The sequence below is a fragment of the Myotis daubentonii genome, chromosome 1, assembly GCF_963259705.1.
Source record: "Myotis daubentonii chromosome 1, mMyoDau2.1, whole genome shotgun sequence".
In the NCBI taxonomy this organism is placed as follows: domain Eukaryota; kingdom Metazoa; phylum Chordata; class Mammalia; order Chiroptera; family Vespertilionidae; genus Myotis; species Myotis daubentonii.
The window spans coordinates 73926376-73942488 of NC_081840.1; the positions used below are offsets into that span (position 1 = coordinate 73926376).

Genomic DNA, 16113 nt, shown 5'->3' on the forward strand with positions numbered 1-16113 from the left:
CCTTAAGCCAGGGCCTGAGGGTTGAGCAGGAGTTTGCCCGATTGATATTCTGTGGAGGAGAATTAGAATTCTAGGCAAAGGCATTTGGAAATCATTGGGGAAATGCAGGCCACAAATAGGGCCTGAATTAAGTTGAGCGCCAAGGAGGCAGATAATAGGGACAGAAAGGAGATGGAAGAATTAACAGGACTTCGTGTCCAATTGTAAATGGGAAGGTCAGGGAGATGAGAAGTTAGGATTGATGCCCAGGTTTCTAGCTTGAATGACCAAGTAGTTGATGCCATTAGTCAAGAGAGGGAATGCAGGAGAGAATGTCAGGATAATAGTATTTTTTTAAATATATTTCTATTGATTTCAGAGAGGAAGGGAGAGGGAGAGAGAGAGAGAAACATCAATGGTGAGAGAGAATAATTGATTGGCTGCCTCCTGCATGCCCCCCACTGGGGATGGAGTCCGCAACCTGGGCATGTGCCCTGGCCTGGAATCGAACCATGACCTCCTGGTTCATAGGTCGATGCTCAACCACTGAGCTACGCTAGCAGGGCAGGATAATAGTATTTTTTAATTCTGCATTTTTCTGTGTTGCTGCTTTTTTTTTTTTTCTTAACAGTAGACACTTATTTCTACACTAGAGGCCTACTGCATGAAGAGATTCGTGCAATAGGCCTGCCCTTCCTCTGGCTGCGGGCACCGGTTTTCCTCCGGCACTCGGGACCCAGGCCTTTGCTCTGGCTGGAGCCGCCTTCTGTCTTCCGTCTTCACTGCTCCAGCTCGCCTTCAGTCTTCGCTCCGCAGCTTGGAGCCTATGTATGCAAATTAGCCGCCATCTTTGTTGGCGGTTAATTTGCATATCGTGCTGATTAGCCAATGGGAGGCGTAGCGAAGGTACGGTCAATTATCCTGTTTGTCTATTATTAGATTAGATTTTTTTTTTTTCTTATTCTTTCCCTCCCTACACTTCTCCAGCCTTTCCCTTTTTATTTATTCCTCCAGGCTCTATTTCCCCTCCCCCACTTTTGGCCCCCTTGTCTCTACTTGTAACATTAAGACTTACCATGCATTCAGGATTAAGTTATTCATTCCCATGTTAAACTCAAATTAAGTAATCCTACCTCTAGAGAAAGACTAAAACAACAGGAAAATGAGAAGAGTAGAAAGAATTGTATCCTTTTCTCTGCACACCATAAAGGAGCTAACAGGAGATACAGATGGATATCAATATTTTTTAAGAATCCAGTGGACATAAAAAAAAAAAAAAAAAGAATCCAGTGGACAACCTGTCCCCCTTGTGTGGCCAGAACTGATAATGGTTTGGTACATTGTCTCTTCCTAATTCTATGGTCAGTGACATAAAGCTGATATCTTGAAATGGGCCACAGTGGAAACTGTTACACCACAGAAATTGGCAAATTTCTGCCCATCAGCTTTGTTGGGGGTGGAGGCAGAAACAGGTTGTTAAGTTTCCTGCACACCACAGATTTAGGCTCTCATCAAGGTGAACATCCACATATAAACCTCGTGCCAGACATCAGCACAAATCAAGAGTTTCTTAACTTGGGCATATTTAGAGATAGATCATTTTTTGTGGTGGTAGCTTGTCCTGTGCTTTAGTGTTTAAGAGGATCCCAGCCTCTACCGCTCAGTTGTCCCCCTTATGAACAGGGATGTGTTCCAGACCCCAGCAAAGGCCTGAAACTGGGGATAGTACTGAACCCTATACACTGTATCTACAGACCTAAGATAAAGTTTAATTTATAAATTAGACAACAATAGCCCTAGCTGGTTTGACTCAGCGGGTAGAGAGCTTCGGCCCTTGGACCCTAGGGTCCCTGGTTCGATTCCTGTCAAGGGCATGTACCTCAGTTGCAGGCTCATCCCCTGCCCCGGCCTTGGTCGGGGTGTGTGCAGGAGGCAACTAATCGACATGTTCCTCTCACACTGATATTCCTCTCTGTCTTTCCCTCTTTCTTCCACTCTCTCTAAAAATCAGTGGAAAAATACCCTCAGATGAGGATTTAAATAAATAAATAATAAAATTAGACAATAACAATAAAACAACATGACAATATGCTGTAATAAAAGTTATCTGAGTCTGGCCAATGTTACTCAGTGGTTGAGCATCAACCCATGACGGTTTGATTCCCAGTTGGGGGTTAGGGGCTCGATCCCCAGTAGGGGGCGTGCAGGAGCCGCTGGTCACTGCTGCCCCCCCTATCGCCATCTTCCCCCCACCCAAACCCGCCCCCCTTGCACTTGCCTTGGCTGGCCTGGCGCCGCCTGCTCGCCAGCCCCGCCTCCCGCCAACCGGTTGTGCCACCATTCAGTCAATTTGCATATTATGCTTTTATTATATAGGATATGGCATTTTCTCAACTTACTGACCATGGAACCATTTTTTTTTTCAATCAAGCATCTTGAAATAGTCTTAATGAGCAGACTTTGAGGAAGACTGTGTTAGCCTGTTATTCTGTTTTGCTGGTTGGGAACAATTTGCTCTGCCCCTAGAAGAACACCAGCTACACAAACTAAAGGGAAACATATCACTTGCACCACAAAGTATCTCAAACAGCCAGTATCTCAAACACCAGAGTACTGCCTCATTGTCTCATCCCAATTGTCCCCTAATAGACCATGCCTCCGGTCCATTCCCACATCCATTCCTGATGTCCTTCCTGCCAGATTGCTTGCTGCTCTATAATGAATATTACCGTGTCAGGCACTTTGAGAAACACTTAACATGGATTATCTCATTTAATCCTTAAAATATTCCTGTGAGGTAATGACTCTTTATTATCCCCACTTTAAAAATGTGAGTCTGAAATTTAGAGAGGTTAAGTAATATGCTGAAAGTCATAGCTCAAAGCTGTGATTTGAACCTGAAGCACCCAATGCCAGGTTCAGTTGAATAATTATGAGATGATGTTGCCACTCTAAATGAGCTGCTCTTCCATGTATCAACGTGTTTATTCTGCTTATCAGAGAGAGAGATAGAAAGAGGAAGAAATTTTCAAAGAATAGGTTCATACAACTGGGGGCTAGCAAGTCTGAAATGTGCAGTGCAAGACAGAGGGCTAGAAATTCCAGCAGGACTCAGTGCCATAGTCTTGAGTCTGGAGGCAGAATTCCTTCCTCTTTGGCGAACCTCCGTCTTTTCCCTTATGGCCTTCAACTGATGGGATGCGGCTCACCCACATTTTGAAGGCTAATCTGCTTTACCTGAAGCCTACTGACTTAAATGTTATTCACATCTAAAAAATGCCTTCACAGCAACATCTACATGGCTGTTTGACCAAGCAACTGGGTACCATAGCCTAATCAAGTCAACAAATACAATTAACCATCACATTATGTAAAATACAAAACCATAGAAATGTAGGCATCTTAGATTATATAGTCCAATTTCCTTATTTTTGCAAATAAAACATCAGGTCAGAGAGGATATGCACTCAATTTATCTGTTATAAATTGCTCACTAAAATTAAGTGGTAATTAAATCTTCCAAAACACCAATTATTTCTATTTTGAAGACTTGATTAGAACAACTCATCAAGCAGTCAGTTCATTTTATTTTTTTAATTAAATCTTTATTGTTCAGATTATTACATTTGTTCCTCTTTTTTCCCCCCATAACTCCCCTCCACCCAGTTCCCGCCCCACCCTCCACCCTCACTCCCCACCCACTGTCCTCATCCATAGGTTCACAATTTTTGTTCAGTCTCTTCCCGCATCTCCCACACCCCTTTCCCCCCCACCCCCACCCCCGCCCAAGAATAGTCAGTCCACTCCCTTTCTATGCCCCTGATTCTATTATAATCACCAGTTCATTCTGTTCATCAGATTATTCACTTGATTTTCAGATTCACTTGTTGATAGATGTGTATTTGTTGTTCAAAATTTGTATCTTTACCTTTTTTTTCTTCTTCCTCTTCTTAAAGGATACCTTTCAGCATTTCATTTAATACTGGTTTGGTGGTGATGAACTCCTTTAGCTTTTTCTTATCTGTGAAGCTCTTTGTCTGACCTTCAATTCTGAATGATAGCTTTGCTGGATAAAGTAATCTTGGTTGTAGGTTCTTGGCATTCATCACCTTGAATATTTCTTGCCACTCCCTTCTGGCCTGCATAGTTTCTGTTGAGAAATCAGCTGACAGTCATATGGGTACTCCCTTGTAGGTAACTGACTGTCTTTCTCTTGCTGCTTTTAAGATTCTCTCTTTGTCTTTTGCTCTTGGCATTTTAATTATGATGTGTCTTGGTGTGGTCCTCTTTGGATTCCTTTTGTTTGGGGTTCTCTGTGCTTTCTGGACTTGTAAGTCTATTTCTTTCACCAGGTAGGGGAAGTTTTCTGTCATTATTTCTCCAAATAGGTTTTCAATATCTTGCTCTCTCTCTTCTTCTCGCACCCCTATAATTCTGATGTTGGTATGCTTGAAGCTGTCCCAGAGGCTCCTTAAGCTATCTTCGTATTTTTGGATTCTTTTTTCACTTTGCTTTTCTGGTTGGGTGTTTTTTGCTTCTTCATATTTCAAATTGTTGACTTGATTCTTGCAATCCTCTAGTCTGCTGTTGGGAGTCTGTATAATATTCTTTATTTCAGTCAGTGTATGCTTAATTTCTAGTTGGTTCTTTATCACAACATCGAAGGTCTCATTAGATTTCTTGTAGATCTCATTAAGTTTATCGGCAGTTTCTAGAAAATTATTGAAAGGCCTTAAAAGTGTGGTTTTGAACTCTATATCCAGTAGTTTGCTTTCCTCCATTTCTGTCATTTGTGCCCTTTTTCTTTGTCTCCACATTTTTATGCTTCCCTGTGTTGATACAGTGGTTTTCTGTGCTAAGTGTCCTGGAGGGCCCAGTGGTTCAGCCTCCCCAGTTACCTGAGGAGGACACTCTTGGTGCACCCACTTGTGGGCTTTGTGCACAGTCTTGTTGTAGTTAAGCCTTGATTGTTGTAGGTATCACTGGGAGGAATTGGCCTCCAGGCCAATTGGCTGTAAGAATCAGCTGTGTCTGCAGTGGGAGAACTGTGCTGGAGACACCCCTCTGGGGCAAGACTTGCTTCAATGGGGCTTTGGTGCTCACTGAGTCTGCCCCCTGAGTGTGTCCTTTATGTTTCCACGGAGCTTCAAACTGGATGGTCCCACTCTGACCTCTGGGCTTCCTGGCTCTCTAGGGAGGTGCTAATCTAGCCTTTGCCTGAGGCTATCCAGCAAAAGCCTCCCAGCAGGGCTTGGGCAGGGCGGGTCCCATGGGATCAACAGGGTGGGGCTAGCAGCTATGGCTGCTCTCAGTCTTGCCCTCAGAGGCTCTGCTTCTCAGTGTCCCGGTAATTGCTGCAAGCCCCTCGGAGAATTCCGACCGCTGCCAGACAGTCCTGCTTCTCCCGTATGAGTCTGGGTCCCTAGAGACTCGCCCGGAACTGGAGCTCAGAGCCTGAGACTCCCTCCCGATTAAAAATGACAACCATGCCCTTAGCCACCAGCCCGCTCCGCATGCACTCAGCACCTTAGTATTTTACTTCAGCACTGCGCCTCCTCTGAGTCTCAGTATGCTTTTCTCTTTCCTTCTAGTTGTGGACTTTCCACTCAGCCAGCCTTCCTGTGGTTCTGGATGATGTCCATTTCGGCTTTCAGTTGTATTTTTGAAGTGGTTGTTCGAGGCAGCAATCTCCGGTGTTTACCTGTGCCGCCATCTTGGTTTCTCAGTTCATTTTATTATGTCTCCCCAGCACTATGGATGTTGGGACCACCTTCAGAGCAGGTGGGGAGTCTGGAAATAGCTGACACAGTTCTCCCAGAAAGCAGACTTGTCTCTCAGGTCCACTCCTGTCCCTCCTCACCCCACCCTCAACCACTCTAGGCTCACCTCTCACATCTCAGGCTTCCTAGTACTCGATGCCTCCTTTTGCCTCTGGGCTTACAAACAAGCTCTTCCCTTGTGAGGCCTAAACATTCTTCCCCAACTCCATCCCACCCTTGTTGCCTAGCTAAAGCCCATTTATGTTTCAAGTCTTGGCTTGGAAATTTTTTCCTCAGGGTGTGTTTTCCCCACCATCACTTGACTGGGTTAGATGCCCTTCACATGTGCCCTATGGCATGCAGAACCAACCCCCAGATATTTATCTATACCCCCACTAGGGTCTTGTCCATAGTATCCCTGGCATTAGAGTCTATCACATAATAGACAGTCAATAAATATTGACTGAAAGGAGGGAGAGAGTGGGAGGGAGAGGGAGGGAGGGAGGGAGTAAAGGGGAAGGAAGGAAGGAAGGAAGGAAGGAAGGAAGGAAGGAAGGAAGGAAGGAAGGAAGGAAGGAAGGAAGGAAAGAAGGAAAGAAGGAAGGAAATTCTTGCACTTCACAGCTTAGTACTGACAACTGGAAGACAGTCTGCGATGGCATTTGCCCAGATAATTGTAGGGTATAAAGTAACTTTGTTCTTTTCAGGTTCTGGTGAGTCTGTGTCTGGTGACCTGGCACTTGGGATTTACTTTGCCAGCTTTTGGATGTTGGTGATACCAAGAAGTTATTGGTATAAAATAACAGGAGACTGGACCAGTGTGGTAGCAGCAGGAATGGAAAGGGACCAATAAGAGAAATATTTCATAGGTAAATTGAACTGCATTGGTCGGGATGTGAAAGAGAAGGGTGTAAGATGAGGAAGGTGGGGGAATCTGGATTCTGTTACAAGACAATATCTTCAGTGCCATATTGAATTTGAGATTTTAAAAATCTAAAGAGCCCTAACTGTTTGGTTCAGTGGATAGAGCGTCGGCCTGCAGACTAAAGGGTCCCAGGTTCGATTCTGGTCAAGGGCCTATACCTTGGTTGTGGGCACATCCCCAGTAGGGGGTGTGCAGGAGGCAGCTGATCGATGTTTCTCTCTCATCGATGTTTCTAACTCTCTATCCCTCCTCTCCCTTCCTCTCTGTAAAAAAATCAATAAAATATATTTTTTTAAAAAATCTAAAGATACAGTTTAAAATATAAAACAAAAAAATATATAGCCTTTCATGAATTTGTCATCTTTATATCAATTACTGTTACTAAAGAAGTCAAAACCGACCAGTAGGCAGAGCAGGTATTGCCACATAGTACGCTCTGAGGGCCATCAAAAAGCCTTCTCTCTCTGCTTCCTATCATCATGCCATGGTGCCTGGAATTTTGTAATGCTATTTTCATATATCATCAAATATATATTATATGCACACATTATTGTTTGGAAGGAAAATAAGAAATGGTAACTGGCCCTAGCTGGTTTGGCTCAGTGGATAGAGCGTCAGCCTGTGGACTGAAGGGTCCCAGATTCGATTCTAGTCAAGGGCTCATGCCCGGGTTGCAGGCTCCATCCCCTATAGGGGGCATGCAGGAGACAGCCAGTCAATGATTCCCTCTCATCATTGATGTTTATCTCTCTCTCTCTTCCTTCTTCTCTGAAATCAATAAAAAGACATTAAAAAAAAAGCTTAAAAAAAATGGTAACTGGTTACCTCTGGAAAAGGGGTCATAGAGAGTATGGAGGTCAGAGGTGGGAGGAAGACCTATCTTTTACTGTTTTCCCATTTGTAACCATTGAAGCTTTTATCAGGTACATAAATTTGTAAACTAGAAAATAAAATTTTCTTTTTAGATTTGGAATTTATCAATGGGGAGTTGATTAAATAAATTATAGTATATCCATTAAGTGAAATAATGCAAAAAAATATTTCTTTGATCCCAAAGACTTACTTACTGATGCAAAAGAAGTCTGTAATGATTTAAGTAAAAAACAACATTCAGAAATAAAAAGCCACTTACAAAAAAAAAAAACACATTCAGAGTGTGAACATTAAAAATTTACCCACTTAAAGAAAATTCAGCTGAAACCGGTTTGGCTCAGTGGATAGAGCGTTGGCCTGTGGACTCAAGGGTCCTGGGTTCGATTCCGGTCAAGGGCATGTACCTGGGTTGTAGGCACATCCCCAGTGGGAGATGTGCAGGAGGCAGCTGATCGATCTTTCTCTCTCATTGATGTTTCTAACTTTCTATCTCTCTCCCTTCCTCTCTGTGAAAAATCAATAAAATATATTTTTTTAAAAAAAGAAAATTCAACCACTTAAAAATAACTGTATTTAAATGTTGGTTAGTATATGCATAAAGAAAACCTGTCAAAATATACACTAACCTGTTAGTACTGAAAGTCGGAACTAGAGGAGACTTTTGTTTTCTAAGTTATACATTTGGACATTGCTTCAACTTTTACAAAGAGCATATTACTTTATAGTCAGATTTTAAAAAGATATTTGGCCCTGAGCAGAAGGGTCCAGGTGTTGCTCAATGGTTGTTCAATGGTTAGAACATTGGTCCATGCACTGAAGGTCCCGGGTTTGACTCTGGGTTAAGGGTTGCAGATTCAATCCCAGCCCGGTCAGGGTGAGTTCCGGAAATAACCAATCGATGTATCTCTCTCACATCAATGTTTCTCTCTCTCTGTCTCTATCTCTATCTCTTTCCCTCTCTCCTTTCTACCCTCCCTCCCTCCCTTTCTCCTTTCCTCCCTTCCACTCTCTTTAAAAGTCAATAGAAAAAATATTCTTGGGTGAGAATTAACAATAAATAAATAAATAAAAAGATATTTGGGTGGTGAACACATAATACAATATACAGATGATGTATTATAGATTTGTACCAATGATTTTATTAACCAATGTCACCCCAAAAAAATTCAATTAAAAAAATTTTAAACCATGCAAATATAAAATAAATAAAGTACAGCATAGGGAATATAGTCAATAATATTGTAATAACTATGTATGGTGTTAAATGGGTACTAGATTAATCAGGGTGATCACTTCATAAGTTTTATAAATGTCTAATCACTGTTGTATACCTGAAATTAATATAATATTGTATGTCAACTATAATTTAAAAATTATCTTAAAAAGAAAAAATAAATTAAAAAATTTTTTAAAGATATTTTAAAACATTTATATGACATTGCAAATAGCCCAAGGGAGGGTCACCATCTTCAGCACATGAGGCAAATTTCAAACCCTCGCAATGAAAACCAGGCACCCACTGGGAGTTTGTGCACTAAGTCAGGGTGAGGTTTTGTAATACAGTCTTGGCTCACAACAATGCCTCAATAATGTTTAATATCTGAATCTATAATTAAACTCAATAATCTAAATAATTGGACTATAGAGTTGATATAACTTGTCTTTTTCTCCAGTGCACGATAGGCTAAATACTTATCACCAGGAGCTTAAAAAGTGTCTGACCTTAAGGCTATTGCAGTAGAAAGTAACAATGTCACCTGCTTTCTCCTCATTAATACTCCCCAACAATTCAATTCTCTTTCCTTTTCCATTGCTCTCATCCTCCCAGTTCGTTTTTTAAAATTGCCTTTCAGAACCACAAGAGGGCAGCAGCTTCCTGAACATGAAAGGCACTCAGGCATTAATCATAAGCAAAGGGATGATGCCCTTATAAAAAAGTTCAAAACCTTAGAGATTTGCTCTGACTAGGTGGTTCAGTTGATTAGAGTGTCCTTATGTCCACTAAAAGGTTGCAAGTTGGGGCACATATGGGAAGCAATTGATGTTTCTCACACCACTGTTTCTCTCTCCCTCTCTCTCTCTTTCTCTCTCTTTCTCTTCCTCTCTAGCTCTTTCTTGCTCTCTCTCAAAAATCAATCAATCAATCAATCTAGGGTGAGAATTTTAAAAAAACTTTAAAAATTTTATTTTAGCATCTTGCCCCAAATGTGTATGGGACCACATTGAGTATTTTGTTAGAAGTTCTAAACAATGAGTGGGAAAGAAATTCATGCTGGCAAGCGGAGATAATGTATTTCCCTCTCTTCCAGATACTGTCCCAGAAGAGGTGTTAGATACGAAAGAGAACAGTATAGAACCTGACTTACTCCTAATGTAAACTCCCCCACCAGGATGGAAGGAGAACCTTACCACAATGCCACTACTGTCAATGGCACCCCAGTGAATCACCAGCCTTTGGAACGCCATGGGTTGTGGGAAGTCATCACCATTGCAGCTGTGACTGCTGTGGTCAGCCTGATCACCACTGTGGGCAACGTCTTAGTCATGATCTCCTTCAAAGTCAATAGTCAGCTGAAGACGGTTAACAACTATTACCTGCTCAGCTTAGCCTGCGCAGATCTCATCATTGGGGTCTTCTCCATGAATCTCTATACCACCTACATCCTCATGGGACGCTGGGCTCTCGGGAGTCTGGCCTGTGACCTTTGGCTGGCACTGGACTACGTGGCCAGCAACGCTTCTGTCATGAACCTTCTGGTGATCAGTTTTGACCGTTACTTTTCCATCACAAGACCCCTGACGTATCGGGCCAAGCGTACCCCAAAGAGGGCTGGCATCATGATTGGCTTGGCCTGGCTGATCTCCTTCATCCTCTGGGCCCCAGCGATCCTCTGCTGGCAGTACTTGGTGGGGGAGCGAACGGTGCCTCCAGATGAGTGCCAGATCCAGTTCCTCTCTGAGCCCACCATCACTTTCGGCACCGCCATTGCTGCCTTCTACATTCCTGTTTCCGTCATGACCATTCTCTACTGCCGAATCTACCGGGAAACAGAGAAGCGGACCAAGGACCTGGCTGACCTCCAGGGCTCTGACTCTGTAGCTGAAACTGAGAAGAGAAAGCCAGCTCACAAGGCTCTGCTCAGCTGCTTTGGCTGCCCGCGGCCCACGCTGGCCCAGAGGGAACGGAGCCACGCTTCCTGGTCATCCTCCCGCAGGAGCACCCCTGGGAAGCCGTCCCAAGCCTCCGGCCCAAGCACTGAGTGGGACAAAGCTGAGCAGCTCACTACCTGCAGCAGCTGTCCCTCCTCAGAGGATGAGGACAAGCCCACCGCTGACCCTGTCTTCCAGGTGGTCTACAAGAGTCAGGCCAAGGAAAGCCCGCAGGAAGACTTCAGTACTGAAGAGAGCAAGGAAACTTTTGCGAAAGGTCAAGCTGAAAAAAATGACTACGACACCCCAAAATACTTCCTGTCTCCAGCAGCTGCTCATAGATCCAAGAGTCAGAAATGTGTGGCCTATAAGTTCCGATTGGTGGTGAAAGCAGATGGGACCCAGGAGACCAACAACGGCTGCCGCAAGGTGAAAATCATGCCCTGCTCCTCCCCAGTGTCCAAGGACCCTTCCACGAAAGGCCTGGATCCCAACCTCAGCCATCAAATAACCAAACGAAAGAGAATGGTCCTTGTCAAAGAGAGGAAAGCAGCCCAGACCTTGAGTGCCATCCTCCTGGCCTTCATCATCACGTGGACCCCTTATAACATCATGGTCCTGGTTTCCACCTTCTGTGACAAGTGCGTCCCCGTCACCCTGTGGCACTTGGGCTACTGGTTGTGCTACGTGAACAGCACTGTCAACCCCATTTGCTATGCCCTCTGCAACAGAACCTTCCGGAAGACCTTTAAGATGCTGCTTCTCTGCCGATGGAAAAAGAAAAAAGTGGAAGAGAAATTGTTCTGGCAGGGGAACAGCAAGCTCCCCTGAAAAGTTAACAACTCCCCTCAAAAGAATGACCATCATCCACTTCCTGATTCCCGTTTGTTGATGTTCAAAAAAGACATCTGTCTCTGCAAGTCCCTGGGAACCTTGTAAAGGCTTGAGGTCTGTTGCCCAAAGAAAGGAGCCACACCTGCCACACCTGCTGTCCATTGAAGTATTCCTGTCTGCGACTAAGGTCGCCGGATGTCACAGGCGTTTGCCATCGAAGTGAATGGGCTCGTGGCTTCTCAGGCGGGAGGCATGCTGGGTCGCGGCGGACAGTGACCGAGGGGACTTTTGTCTAACCTTCTGTGGGGAACAGCAGGGACCAGTTGGAAACGTCTCCCCTGCGGAAACATGTCATAGACTTTTGTGCAGTGTGTATGTGTCTATGAAGTTGTCTTGTGTCAGTGAGAACCAGGGGACTGTAAGTCAGTGTTACCTGTCAACAAGAGTGGTATTCAACTGGCTTCTAAGGCTTTCTTTATAAACCGATCAGTATTTATTTACAAGGTATTTATTATACAGCTGTTATGTGTTCTGTGCCGTGGTATGTTTTCCTGTCCCTACACCTGAGCAAAGCTCTTGCTAGTCCCTTTTACAGCTGATGCCAATTCCTGGTATCCATTGAACTCAAGCTGGTGCCCATCCTTCCTTTCAGAATCCTGCGTCTGGAAGGCCCTGAAACCTGATCACACCCGGTCCTAGAGAGGGGACTCTATTCTGCTAATAAATATGGTCCAGTCTCCAGTCACTTATTTTAGGTTTTACCAGTAGGGATTTTCCCTTTTTTTTCTTAACAAATATTGTGCATTCTATTTTGTGCCCATGTAAACCCATTTATTCATGTTCTGTTCTTAGGAAGACGAGTTGTAACACAGTCCTTCACTGATTAAAGATCTTCTCCAGGCTATTCCTCAGGGTTCTCTTAAACTGTTTTCAGCGGTCTTAATTTCTAATCTCTTTGAAAGGCAAACCTGAGGCAAATTGTGGAAAACAAATTTGGTTTCACCCCATGATTTTGAACTTATTCCTTGGTCTTTAGCAGGCCCCCAATTTCCCTCAGTTCACACAGACCCCAGTTCACACCCAGGCACAGCAGGTCATTGTGGAGCCTCCAGCCAAAAGTGGAGAGACAGCAGGGGAAAGGTTTTATTACTTTTTTTTAATAGGTCCTTGAATCATGGTTCAGAAATGACTTACTTATTCATTCCTCTCCAAATTCATGGTCAAAGATGAGACGTCCAGAAAAGTACAGTTGAGTCCACTGAAGCTGGCCATGGCCATTAAAAAGGAAAGACGAGGCTTTAAAAAAGCAAAATGTAGGTCATAATAATGTATGAAAATATGTCAGTTATATCTACATAACATACAGCAGTGGTTCTCAACCTTGGCTGCACATTAGAATCACCTGGGAATCTTTTTAAAATCCTGATTTTCTGGGCCTCCTCCTCCGGAAATTCTGTTTCTTTGTTACTAATGTTGTGGCCCCACCCCATAACAAAGAAACAGAATTTTTGGAGGATGGGGCCCAGAAATCAGGATTTTAAAAAGATTCCCAGGTGATTCTAATGTGCAGCCAAGGTTGAGAACCACTGCATTAGAGTATCAGGATTATTCAAATCCAAATTTAATTGAAATCTGTGTGCATAAACAAACTGAATCTAAGATGTTTCTTTGATAATTTTGAAAATAAACCAATGTGCAAGAAATTGAAACTATAAAATAGTGCAAATAATTAAAGATCCACAAAGAAGGCAACAGTGCAGTTCTGAGGAGAAGTTTAAAGATGAGCCCGACGGGTCTCCTTATTTAACCTGTTGACTGTATCTGCAGTGTGTTTAAAAATCTCTAGACTTCATTTCACTGAATATAGGCCAGTTCTTTCTTAACCTCCTTTGTTAAGGAGATGTAAAAATAGCTGGCTTAGTTATCCTGGGAATTAGGCATGTACTTGGGCATAGGACAGCTACATACACCTCACACCTGAAGAGCAAGCCTGCCTCTTACAAAGTCCCAAGAATGCTCCAGGGCAGCAGAAGCCCAGGGCGCCCCTCCAGCCTTATAGGGACCCAATATTGAGGTGTAACATCTTGAAAGTGATGTAGCTGCTGAGCCTTTGTGAGGGCAGGTTGACACCTGCCACGAATTTGCTAGAGACTCTTAATTGGCTCAGTTCTCCAGGAGAGACGCTCCCCGGCCTATGTGATGCTAACAGGGTGTAACTTCATGAGCAAACCTGCTCCACCAGCTCTAGATAAGCAGTTGGGTTTTTTAGGTTAAGGCTTTGGGTTCCCGAGAAAAATGAAAATCCCTCCAGAATAACAGCACTTTAAGCCCACGTTGGGCATTCACTGTTCACAGAGAGATAAGAGAAACAAGCCAGTTCAAACAAAAGAATGCAGAACTCGAAGTGGGGACGGGTGGCGGAGAGGAAGGTACACTTTCACACTCCACAATAACCTGGGACTTTTTGGTCATCATACGTCAAATTAATGGAGAGGCCTATGCTTCCTTATCACTGGCTTTTTAAAAATTTATTGGGGTGACATTGGTCAACATGAACATATAGATTTCAGGCGTGGATTTCTATGTTATAAGATCTGTTTATTACACTGTGTGCCTACTACCCAAGGTCAAATCTTCTCCTGTCCCAGATATTAGGACCCCCTTTTGGAGTCAGTAAGTTTTGCAGACTACCTATGCCCTTTGACATAGACCAAAATAAATAAATAAATAAATAAATGCCCAAACTACTAGAGGGCACTAGCATGGGCCTCTGGTGGGGTCCTCAGAATGAAGGCCCAATGGTAAACGGCAGGAACCTGGTGGTGGGTAGGGTGTGCTAACTTCAAATCTTTGACCTTCTATGCCCTCTGACTCCCAAATTCTTCTATGATAAACTGTGTACAGCTTTGTTTGACTAGTTACCTACTGGATGCTGCTATGTCGCTAACACCGTGTTTCTCTTTGGCTGTGAATTTGATGGCTTGTTAAGCAATCTCTTTTCAGTACAGTTTTTGGTTAAAGCACTTTGTCAATGTTCCTGCCTCTGCTTTGCTCCTTTGGTGAATGTCCTTTGAGGGAGTTGCTGATATTTGGTTCTTTGTAATTGTGAAATCTGTACCTAATCTCTGGATTGGAATATCCAGTTGTCTATTATAAATTCTGGAATTGTAGCAAAGGATGTGGGGACTGGGCTGCTTTTTTGTATTGTACAAGCATCATTCTGGAAATTAAAGAAATTTAACCACGCAGTAGTCCAATGCAAAGCATCTATACTAATGAAAGCCTATGTGGTTGTCACGCCCTCACACCGTGATGCCCTCACACCGTGATGCCCTCAGGCCATAACAATCCATCACCAGGAGGCTGCATGCGCAACGGGTGTGTGCGGGTGGGCGAGGCTGCGTGCGCAGGGAGCCTTGAAGGCGGATCCCCGCAGCTCTGGCTCTGCACGGTGAGGCCAGGGTCCCACAGCGTGGGGTCCCCCAGCTCTGGCCTACCTCTTTGGGGCAATCCATCGAGTAGCCCCAGATGGTTGGGCAGGACTTACCTCTTTGGGGAGATCAATCACAAGTCTCCTGCACTGTGAGAGGGCACAGGCCAGGCTGGGGAACCCCCACCTGAGTACACAAATTTCGTGCACCGGGCCTCTAGTTTAAATATGAAAATGGTCTCAGGTTAGCTTGATAGATCCATCTATATTAGAGATCCCACACACATTTGCATGGCCTGGCCGTTTAAGAATGGATACACATCCCTCTTTCTACCTCTGTGATTTCCTCCTTTCCTCTCAGTTACCAATGACCAAATTAAGATGAAATAATGATAAGATTCCTGGGACTAAAATGCTTCCCTTTCCCTCCAGGACAAGGGAGGTGGGGCAGACCCCAAATCACAGCCCTTTAGTTGGTACAGACCCTGCAACAAAACACAGCAGCATTTCCTCTTCACCTGCTCAAAAGGCTGGAGCCCTAGTCATTTCACCCCCATTGTAAGTGATACCAATTCCCATCCGCCCCCACCCCCAGGACATCTCAATTGTAAAGAGTGAGATTACACAAACTCTTACCTAATAAGGACCTCAGATGGCAAGTGGGAGGGAGAGGGGAAATACATTTTTTAAGTATCAAAGAAGGAACCAGAAGGAAATTAAAAAACAAAATTTTTCAAAATAATTTTAAGCTTAGAGAAAAGGAACAAGAATAGTACAAAGAACTCCTATATCCTTCACCCATGTGCCCCAACTGTTAACTGTGCCACGCCAGCACGACCAAGGGTGATCCGGAGGGGAGGGGTTGGGGAGGGGGGCGAAAGGATTAAGGAAAGACAGACAAGAGAATAATAGCTGGGTCTCGGTGGGACGCTGCCTCCCTGATGAGGAGACAATGACAGTGCCCACAAGCCGTGTCTTTATTTTATAGCAGATGCCATGAGGCAAAGTAGGGGCGAGATCACGTTGTTTACAGCATACTCGTGAGCTCCAACGCTACTCAACTATATTCAAGCACCTGAACTCTAGCACAAGGCACGTGGGGCCACGTGTTTGGACCATAGGTTCAAGCTTACAACCACAGCCGTTGGTTATAATTGTGCTGG

The 16113-nt window shown here is 44.0% G+C and overlaps 1 protein-coding gene across 1 annotated transcript; it reads left to right on the plus strand.

Moving 5' to 3' along the window:
- The first annotated feature begins 9850 nt into the window (after positions 1 to 9850).
- CHRM5 (cholinergic receptor muscarinic 5) lies at positions 9851 to 12772 on the plus strand. Its single transcript, XM_059705612.1, has one exon. It carries the CDS (start codon positions 9928 to 9930, stop codon positions 11515 to 11517), a length of 1590 nt encoding a protein of 529 aa, XP_059561595.1. The 5' UTR covers positions 9851 to 9927; the 3' UTR covers positions 11518 to 12772.
- Positions 12773 to 16113: the final 3341 nt, after the last annotated feature.